The 10,543-nt window shown below is 58.0% G+C and overlaps 1 protein-coding gene across 1 annotated transcript in view; it reads right to left on the bottom strand.

The window, feature by feature from the left end:
• The window catches only part of IL17REL (interleukin 17 receptor E like), a 28,433-nt gene extending 18,450 nt beyond the window's left edge, over positions 1-9,983 (bottom strand). The window contains exons 1-2 of the mRNA XM_037845710.1: positions 9,894-9,983; positions 677-1,150 (exon numbers count right to left, since the gene is read on the bottom strand). Coding sequence (XP_037701638.1) covers positions 677-1,150; positions 9,894-9,983 — 564 coding nt within the window. The remainder of the gene's footprint in view (positions 1-676; positions 1,151-9,893) is intronic.
• Between the last annotated feature and the right edge of the window lie 560 nt (positions 9,984-10,543).

Raw genomic sequence — 10,543 nt, 5'->3', positions numbered from 1 at the left:
GTGGGTTCTCCGGGAGCTGGGGTGGACCCTGTGGCCCCAGCGTGAGGCTGTCTGCCTGCCCGGCCTCCTGGGGAGCCCTGTGTCCTTGGGGGTCACCTGGCCAGGCTCTGGGGGAAGCAGACACCAGCTCCCAGCACTCCCACCTGGGCACCCCCTGGGCTTGCCCTAACCTGGGGCCCCTGGGATGTGGTCAGACCTCGTCCAGGGCCGTGGGCCTCTCTGACCCCAGAAGGGGCTGCACAGAGAGTAGCCACAGGCCCACCCTGTCCACTCCCTCGTGGGTCTGGGACAAGGGGGTGTGAGTGGCCCTTCCTGGGGTACACCTGCTAGTCCCAGAGGCCGTGCACCCTGATGGCCAGGGGCCGGGGGGGGTTGGGGTGTCAGGGTGCGGGTGGGCAGGCACATCCCCAGCCGGCTTTGGAGAGGCCCCTCTCTTTGACTTTGTTGCTCACACCCAAGGACTTACACGGGTTCTTCCCAAGTGTCATGTGGGGACCCGTCTCTGGTGCCCTCCTTGGGAGTGGGGGCTGCAGCCGGAGCTGGGACTCAGCCCCTCAGGCCCGGGGCCCGGCACCCCTGCAGCAGCCACTTCTGCCCCGGGAGGCAGGTGGGCTCCCCAGGCTTCAGCTCCAGGTGCAACCCCAGCCCCATGCCTCCCCGAGCACCCACTGCCCACGGCACCCTCCTCCCAGTCCCGCAGGGGAAGGTGGGCACCCAGCACCTGAGCAAAGCAGCCACGGCTTCCCGGAGCCATGAGCACCGAGCCAGCAGCCCGGGCACTGGGCCCCCCGGCGTCAGGCCACCATTGGAGGGTAAAAGGTGCGTGGGGGGCAGGCAGGGCCTCGGCGCTGGACACGGCACAGTGGTCAGGGACAGCAGCTGTTGGGGGCAGGGTCCTCACTCGGCGATGCCTAAACAGAGCCTCCTGGGGGTCCCAGAGGTGGGTCGGGGCCGGGTAAGCCACGACACAGGGGCAGGGCCTCTGGGCAGGGGAGGGCGTGATGGACCTGAGCACGAGGCCGGCTCCAACCGCCAGACGGGCGAGGCGCCAGAAGCCTGTGACCCACGCCAGGAGCAGGGGGGATCCTGGAAGGAAGCGCTCTGGGGACCGAGCCCGGGTCACACAGCGTCGGGGGAGCAGGGGGAGAGGCTGCAGGCAGGCAGGGCGGGTGTGAGAGCAGACGCTGGAGGGAGCCGGCGGCTGAGGACGACGGGCATCCGGTGGGGCGGCCAGCGGGGCCTCAGGGCTCTGGTGGACCACGTGTGGACCAACCCTTCTGGTGAAAACAACCAAATTTGGGGCACAGATGATGAAAAGCTTCTTAAAGCAACAGACAGCAGGTGAGTAGAAAGGAATAATCAGGCCACAGGTGAGGGAAGGTGAGGCCCTGGGAGGCGAGCGGAGCCGAAGTGCAGGACACTGATTACGTGCTTCGACTTGGCGGGCCTGGGCCAGGGGATCGGCCACCCCTGGGGAGGGTAGTGGGTACGGGTGAACAGCGCCCTTCACAGCCCCCCGGGCCTGGGAAAGTGAGGCCGGAGGCAGGCCCCATTTCCTCACCCAAAATACCACCGTTAGGGGAGGCTTGCCGGAGGGAACCGCCTTTTCCCCACCCCCTTATCTTGCCCGGACACTCCCCGTTGCCAGTGCAACTCCCATCACCACCAGTGCGCATACATTGTTGCCAGACACCGTTACCGGAGCAACTCTCGCCCCTTTTCAAACAACCTCCGTGCTCTCTTAGAACCAATCCTAACCTTCGCACCCTCTCAGAACCAATCCTAGCCTTTATCCCCTCAGCATTGACTTGTAACAACTCCCCGCCCTCTATGCCAGCCTATATAACCTGTGCTCACCCCTAATAAAACTCTCTTGGCTTCTTCACCCTCAAAGAACCGTGTCCTGCCTGTTCCTTCTCGCCGCCCTCCACACCTTGCACGCCTCCGCCGGGGACCGGGCCCAGTCCCCCGCCTCGCCCTCGCCACCGGGAAAGAGCCCCAGCCGCCGGTACCCTCCGAGCAACGCCAAGAGCCGAGGGTTCAGCAACCGGCCGCCCCCCCCCCAGACAAATCAACTGCGACCGCAACTGGCGCCCAACGTGGGGCACCTGCACTTGGAAGTCCTCTCCACGCAGCGGTCCAGTGAAGCCACTCGCTCGCCCGGACGCCTCTCCAGCTCCCCTTCTCCTCGCCTGCAAGGTAAGGGCCGCCTCTCCCTCGCCGCTCCGGAGCCGCTCCTCCCTTCCCCACTACCCATTCTTCCGTCTGCCTCTCGTCCTTTTCTTCTATGACCCCCATTCCTCCTAACGCTCTCCCTCTTCCCCTCCATTACTTTACTGTAATCCTTTGTGTCTTTGTTTCTTTGTTTCGCGCCGTGTGCCTCTTTGCAACCGCCCCCCCAGACTGCTCCAAAATGGCGAACTTCCTCCTTCTTCTTCCACTGAGGGGAGGAAGTGCTCTAGTGATGACGTCAGCCCTAAGCCGGGCTGGAAACCGCATGCGCTTTACCCCGCCCTTTCACAGGGCGGAGCTAGTCCGCCATCTTAGGCCTTCGGCCCCGCCCTTTCACAGGGCGGAGCTAGTCCACCATCTTATGCCTTAAGCCCCGCCCTTTTGCAGGGCGGAGCTAGTCCACCATCTTATGCCTTAGACCCCGCCCTTTCACAGGGCGGAGCTAGTCCGCCATCTTGTGCCTTGGACCCCGCCCTTTCCCAGGGCGGGGCTGGTCCGCCATCTTGTGTCTTAGCCACGCCTACCGCGCCACCATCTTGCAATGCTTGAGGCCTCCCACTTCCACCTCCCCCTTCGACAAGCTCCCCCTCGGAGCCGCTACCGGCAGCTGCCGCCGCTCCTCCCACCCTGCCGACTAACAACCCCTGGCTGCCTTCTACACCTCAAGGCAACCCTTGGGGCAACGCTCCCCCTACCCCCACTCCCGCGCCAAGCCCTCTGCAAGCGCGTCCTCCTTTCTCTCGTGCTTTTTGCTGCTTTCCTCTTAACCTTACCCCCACACCGCAGAAACCGTACGACTGGTATCCCATTGACTCAGATACTATCAAGCAGCTTCGCAGGGCCGTCAAGGAGGACGGGTTAGGTAGCCCATACGCTTCCCAAATACTGCAGGATCTCGCCATGGACTTTTGCCTCCCCCAAGACTGGGCCTCGCTTGCCCGTTCCATTCTTAACCCCGGCCAGTTTGTTGATTGGGGTGCTCACTTCCAGGCAGAAGCAGCTAAGCAAAGTGAGCAAGACGCAGCCCTTGGAGTCTATCATCACCCCGAAGCCTACTTGGGCACGGGAGCGTTTATAAATGCATCTGCCTATATTAATGCACCCGCCACCTTTTGGCCTATCCTTCGGGGAATCGCCTTGCGAGCTTTTGCCAACTGTTCCGCCTGTCGGCCTAATAAATTCACCAAGCTCCTCCAGGAGCCAAATGAGCCTTTTGCCACCTTTGTCTCTAGGGTTGAAAAAACCTGCGCTCGGAAGGTTAGTGATCCCCAGGCCCAATTGGCTCTCGCTCGAGAACTCATTCTCGAGGGAGCCAGCCCCCCTTGCAAGCAGGCTATTCTTCCCTTACGGAAGAAGAGCCTGCACGATTGGGTACTTGCCTGCAGCGCCTTTGACCCAGCTGCCGCGTCCCTAGCCCAGGCTGTCTCTGATGCTGTCACTGCCGCCTTAGCCGCCACCACCGGTTGCTTTAAGTGCGGGCAGAGCGGCCATTCTGCCCGGGAGTGCCCCAATGCGGAGGTCAACCGCCCGCCTTTCATGCCGCGCAATGGGTGCCCCCCTCCCACTCCTTGCCCACGCTGCCAGCGTGGCTATCACTGGGCACGTGATTGCAAAAATAACCCCAAAACCCTCTGCCACTGCCCCGGTGTCAATCAGCGCCAAGGCGCTGAGCAAGCTTTAAACTCCAAGCGGGGCAAGCCTCAGCCCCGCCCCTAAGAGGCAGCGTGCCGGCCGGTTCTAATAAAACTCATCACCTCACTGGCAATAAAACGCTTCTCTGAACAGTCCCTATCACTCCGGAAAAGCCTACTCGTAAATTAAGAATAGGGGGGCAATGGTACACGGGCACGCTCGATTCAGGGGCAGAAGTCTCTTGCATGCCCGTTCAGTATGCTACCATGTGCATGGTTCTCGATAGTCCCTCGGTAGTAGGAGCCACCGGTACCTCCACTTCTCTTCAGGCCATGGGACCCATTAAGTGGGAGGATAAAAAAGGCCACTCGGGCACCTTCCGCCCGTTGTTCCTCCACACCATAGACCAAATTTTATGGGGCTGTGATATCCTCGCCGCCTCTGGGGCAGTGCTTACCACGCAGCCCCCCCCCCAATAATGTGCGCCACTGCTCGTTTAACACTTCCAGCGCCCGTTCCTCTGCAGTGGGATACTAAGGAACCTATATGGGTGGAGCAGTAGCCCCTTCCCACGCACAAATTAGTTGCACTCCAAGCCCTTGTTCAAGAACAATTAAACGCAGGCCACATAGAACCTTCTGCTAGTCCCTATAATTCGCCAGTATTTGTTATTCATAAAAAAGCCACAGGGAAATTTAGGCTCCTCCATGATCTGCGGAAAATCAATAAGCATATTCTTCCCATGGGTTCCCCGCAGTCTGGTCTCCCCCATCCGGTGGCCATCCCGGCTCACTATCATGTAGCCACCATTAACATCAAAGACTGTTTCTTTTCCATCCCACTACATAAGCAAGACCGCCCACGCTTTGCCTTTACAGTTCCCGTCCCCAATCACGCGGGCGCGGCCAGCAGGTACCAATGGAAAGTCCTCCCGCAGGGAATGCGTAACAGTCCGGCCATCTGCCAAATGTATGTTAATCACGCAGTGGCCCCCCTGCGAAAGCGGGCCGTGCTCATCCATTACATGAATAACATCTTGGTGGCCTCTGAGGACGCCGAGGCGCTTCCTCTAATCCTTAAAGACCTCACCACTAATTTAGCTGACCTCGGCCTTACGGTTCAGCCCGAAAAAGTTCAGATTGTGCCACCATTAGCCTTCTTAAGGTTTAGTATTAATAAAACCATTGCCCCGTCCGCTCCCCAGCTGGACATACCGGATCGGGTCACTATCACTGAGCTCCAACAGCTCTGTGGCCAGATCAGTTGGCTCCGCTCTGCGTTGCCAATCACCACCGCGCAGCTCCAACCGCTCTTTATGCTGCTGAGTGTCCCTGAAGCCCCGCCGCTAGCAATCTCCCAGCGCATTAAGCTCACCCAGGAGGCAAAGGAAGCCATTGCCGCTATTAACAAGGCGCTCGCCGCCTGCTGTCTCAACAGGTTCAGCACTAGAGAGGGCAATCTTATAGCACTCATCCTTCCTACGCCCGGCACACCCATGGGCTGCCTGTGGCAGGAAGGCCCTCTGCTTTGGGTGCACCCTGCTAAGAGCCGGCTTAGGAAAATTTGCCCCGCAGTGCGGCTCTGGATCAGCCTAGCTTCAAATCTAGTCACTCTAGCTGTTCATGTATTTGGAGAGCCGCCGGAAAAAATTATCTGGCCCCTGGACGCAGGCCAAACCCGCCTGCTTATACGTGATAACCCAGACATGCAAATCCTCTTAGAAGGATTTCAGAGGGAATTCAGCTGCCACTATCCTAGCCATCGACTGTTACAGGGGCTCGCCAAGCTTCCCTTCCGCAGCCCCTTCCATCCTTTCCCCTCCTCTGCACCCATCCTGGGTGCCACTACCGTCTTCACTGACGCCTCCAAAACCCGTTTCGCCTTCCTCTCTTATTCTCAGGACCACCCAAAACCCCGCCTATTCAGCTATGTCAACCTTCATTCAGTCCAAGTGGGGGAAATTCTGGCGGTGTCATACGCGCTAAACGCCCACTGTAACCACCCAGTAAACATTTTCACCGACAGCCTCTACACGTATCAGGTCTGCCGAGTCCTCGCGTTTTCCACTTTTTCCCCGGGAACTTGGCCATTGATAAAGCACTTTCTGACCTCAGGAGCATCCTGGAGCATCGACAGGATCCTTGGTTCATTAGCCACATTCGTAGCCACTCAGGCCTTCCGGGGCCCCTGGCTAATGGCAATAGTATAGTAGACCAAGCGGTCTCAGCTCAGAATACCCAAGCTATGCTAACCCACACGGCAGCCCCTCCGGGGGACGCTGTTAACCAGGCCAAGTTATTGCATTCCAGGTTTCACTTTTCGGCTACGTCGTTACATCATCTATGTGGCCTCCCCCTAGATACCTGTAAACATCTTGTCCGCAATTGTGCAACTTGTGCGCCCTTTGCGCCGCTTGGCCCCCTGCAACCTCAGGGAGTCAACCCACGAGGCCTAAAACCCAATTCTAGATGGCAAATGGACGTAACTCACGTTCCGTCCTTTGGACGCCTCAAGTATGTACATGTAATGATTGACACCTTCTCGGCCATGTGTTATGCAGTCCCCCTCGCCGGGGAAGCGGCCAAACACTGTATCAAGGCCCTAAGACAAGGAATTCTCTTCATGGGAGTCCCCTGGGACCTAAAAACGGACAATGGGCCTGCCTATCGCAGTGCCTCCTTTGCGGCCTTTCTTCAGTTATATAACATCACCCATCATTTCGGCATCCCTTATAATCCACAGGGGCAAGCCATTGTGGAAGCAGTCCATCGCCGCTTAAAAACACAAATTGAAAAAGAAAGGGCAATGCTCCCCCAGGCAACTCCAGGGGACCTTGTCATAGCAGCCCTTATTCACCTTAATCTACTCACATTCAATAAAGAAGGGCTTTCGCCCCTACATAAACATTGGGGGCCCTCGTATAGGCCCACCCAGGCCCCGATGGTTTACTGGAAGGACCCAGAGAATAATGCCTGGAAGGGTCCCTCCCCACTCCTCGCCCAGGGGCGCGGGTTTGCTTGTGTTTTCCCAGATGATGCAGCACAACCAATCTGGATCCCAGGAAGGGCAATCCGGCCTGCCACCAGCAACCACGCGTCTAACGAGACGAGAACGCCGTCGTCTCCGCAACCTGGTACACCAGATGACAACAGTACACCTGGGCCTGGACCCCAGTCCGAGTGAACCCCCTTTTTCCACAGCCCTCAAACCGCACCTCAGCTGCAAACAACGCATCACCAACCCCACCACCCCAACCTTTCCTACCCCCCTCTCGTTACTCCTCTCCCCTCCTCGACCTTATCCAAGTGGCCTTCGCCTCAGTGAATTCCTCCAACCCCAATCTTACCTCCTCTTGTTGGCTTTGCCTCTCCACTTCTTCCCCCCTGTATGAGCCAGTTGCCTCCAACCTCTCCTTTTCAGAAAACACAGAGGACAGCCCCTCGGAATGCAATTGGAATATCTCTGCTGTCCCCCTAACCTTTCATTCAGTCTCCTTTACAGGAAAGTGTATCCGCCCTCGCTCAAGTAACTCTCCCAACCTCACAGCTTGTGCCAACTACTCCTCTCCCAGCAGCTCTGCCAAGTTTCTTATCCCCCACAACTCCTCCCAATGGCTGTGCTCCTCTACAGGACTTACCCCCTGCCTTAATGTGCAAACCCTCAATACCACTAATGAAACTTGCCTCCTAATTGTCCTTATCCCTAGGGTCTTATACCACAGCGAGGAAGACTTCTTCCTCCGCCTGGAAAGAACTGCAGATCCCGCCCTTCTGCAAAAGCGAGAGCCCATCACCGCCCTCACAATTGCCTCCCTCCTAGGTCTTGCAGGCGCTGGCACCGGAATCGCTGCATTAGCCAGTCAAGGCTCCGCCCTAACTCACCTCCGAGCGGCGGTTGACGAGGACATTCGTCACCTACAAAACGCTATTTCCCATCTTAAAAATTCTGTTAACTCCCTCTCTGAGGTAGTGCTCCAAAACCGCCGAGGTCTCGACCTTCTCCTCCTCAAAGAAGGAGGCCTCTGCGCCACCCTAGGAGAAGAGTGCTGTGTATATGCCAATTCCACAGGTCTCGCCGAAGACAGCCTAAAGAAGGTCCGAGAGGGACTGGAACAACGCAAAAGAGACCGTGAAGCCACCAGCTATTGGTCCCACATCTTTACCCCCCTCCTCCCTTACCTCCTCCCTCTCCTCGGCCCCCTACTAATGATCATTCTAGCTCTCACTTTAGGACCCTGCATTATCCGCAGAATCGTCCAACTTGTAAGAAAACAAACAGATGCTATTTTTTCCTCGTTCGTGCAAATCCAGTACCAGCGACTCGCCACCTCTGACGCTCCCTACTCCAAGATGACAACCAACCCTCCGCAACCTCACCGCCACCGGTCAACCCGCCAACCGTGAGGCCCTTCTCAATCGCCTGAACCTCGTAACAACCTCGAGCTCCAGTTAAACCTTCCACCTTCGCCCATCCCGCTAGCAGCGAGGCCCTTGTCGAGCGCCCAGGCGCCACACCAACGCTGAGCTCCAGCCTTGCTGAGCCACCGTCAACCCTTTTTCCCCTCCCCAGACTTCCCCTTCCCTCATCCTTTAGCGAACCTCTCCGGTAAGCTTCTTCCTTTAATTAGAAAAAAAGGGGGAAATGCGGGACACTGATTACGTGCTTCGACTTGGCAGGCCTGGGCCAGGGGATCGGCCACCCCTGGGGAGGGTAGTGGGTACGGGTGAACAGCGCCCTTCACAGCCCCCCGGGCCTGGGAAAGTGAGGCCGGAGGCAGGCCCCATTTCCTCTCCCAAAATACCACTGTTGGGAGAGGCTTGCCGGAGGGAACCGCCTTTTCCCCACCCCCTTATCTTGCCCGCACACCCCCCGTTGCCAGTGCAACTCCCATCACCACCAGTGCGCATACATTGTTGCCAGACACCGTTGCCAGAGCAACTCCCGCCCCTTTTCAAACTACCTCCGTGCTCTCTTGCGGGTGACTGAGCTTGTACCTCGACTTACCAGGCCTGGGCCAGGGGACCTGATATCACCCCCTGGGGAGGGTAGTAGGTACGGGCGTTAGTGCCCTCTGCAGCCCCCCCGAGCCTGGGAAGCGAGGTCAAGGCAGCTCCCTTTTCCTCACCCAAAATGCCACTGGCAGGGGAGGCTTGCCGGAAGAAACCGCCTTTCTCCCAACCGCCCTTTCCCCACTTCCTTATCTTACCCGCACACTCCCCTGTGCCAAGGCAACTCCTGCCACCGCCAGCGCGCATGCACCGTGGCCAGAACAACTCCTGCCCGCTGCAACGGCTCCTGCGTCCTCTCAGAACCAATCCTAGCCCCTCTCCCTTCAGTATTGCCATTTAAGGCTACTTCACCTCCTTTCCAGCCCTGCCCTTCTTACCAGCCTATATAACCTGTAATCACCCCTAAATAAACTCTCTCTCTTTGGCGCATACTCCTACTGGATGAAGAGTGTTTTGTCCTTATCGCCGCCCTCCACACCTTGCACGCCTCCCGCCGAGGACCTGGCCAAGTCCTCCGCCTCGCCCTCGCCTCCGGGAAAGAGCCCCCACCGCCGGTACCCTTTAAGCAGCCCCGAGAGCTAAGAGCTCCGCTACCGGCCGCCACTCCCCCCAGAAGCAGTAACCGCGACCGCACTCTCTCAGAACCAATCCTAACCTCCGCACCCTCTCAGAACCAATCCTAGCCTTTATCCCCTCAGCATTGGCTTGTAACAACCCCCGCCCTCTATGCCAGCCTATATAACCTGTGCTCACCCCTAATAAACGCTCTTGGCTTTACCCCCCTGAATACAGACCCTTTTGCCCTTTTGTTCCACCCCTACTGGAGGAAGAGTGTCTTGTCTTTCCCTTCTCGCCGCCCTCCACACCTTGCACGCCTCCGCCGGGGACCGGGCCCAGTCCCCCGCCTCGCCCTCGCCTCCGGGAAAGAGCCCCCGCCGCCGGTACCCTCCGAGCAACGCCGAGAGCCGAGGGTTCAGCAACCGGCCGCCCCCCCCCCAGACAAATCAACTGCGACCGCACCGAAGCTCTTGGTGCTGAGGCAGAGCCAGCCGGGGGCACCCAGAGCTCCAGGTTCCAAAGCCCCACGGGCCGTGGGGGACAGAAGGCCATGCCCAAGAGGGGTGGGAGACCCCCCAATAAAGCAGCAACCCAGAAGGGCTACAATGCATGTGTGAACCAAAAAACACTCCCCCACCTGTCCTCCACCCCCAAGAGGGCAGTAAGGGTGCCTGGGCGCTGGGAATACAGGGGGACCCCTGAGAAAAAGAAACTGGAAATGAGCCCACAAACAGAGCTGCACGGAGCAGCCCCTGCTCTGAAAGCGACACCTGAGTGTTCAGGGCCTGCAGCCGCCAAGGCCACCCCCCGAAGGAGCACTCCTCCATCCCGGAGGGAAAGAATCCCTACAATTAGTTTTCTAAAGAAAACGAGCAGTTCACAGCAAAACATGAGAATTTACCGGCAGAAACAGTTGACAGGACCCACGTGCCCAAAGGCGTCAATTACTAGAATTATCAGACATTACCAGACACAGAATATAAAGTAAATGCATAATTTCAAATACAAAGGCAAGGAGAAGAAACTAATGTATGACCAATAGTTTTATTAAAAAGTAGAATTCCTAAAAAATTAAAACTGTAATTGAAATGAAAATTTCAGTGAATGGGGTT

This window comes from Choloepus didactylus, chromosome 8 (assembly GCF_015220235.1).
Source record: "Choloepus didactylus isolate mChoDid1 chromosome 8, mChoDid1.pri, whole genome shotgun sequence".
Classification (NCBI taxonomy): Eukaryota; Metazoa; Chordata; class Mammalia; order Pilosa; family Megalonychidae; genus Choloepus; species Choloepus didactylus.
The sequence above is the reverse complement of the archived record's forward strand: the minus strand, read 5'-3'. Positions and strand labels throughout refer to the sequence as shown.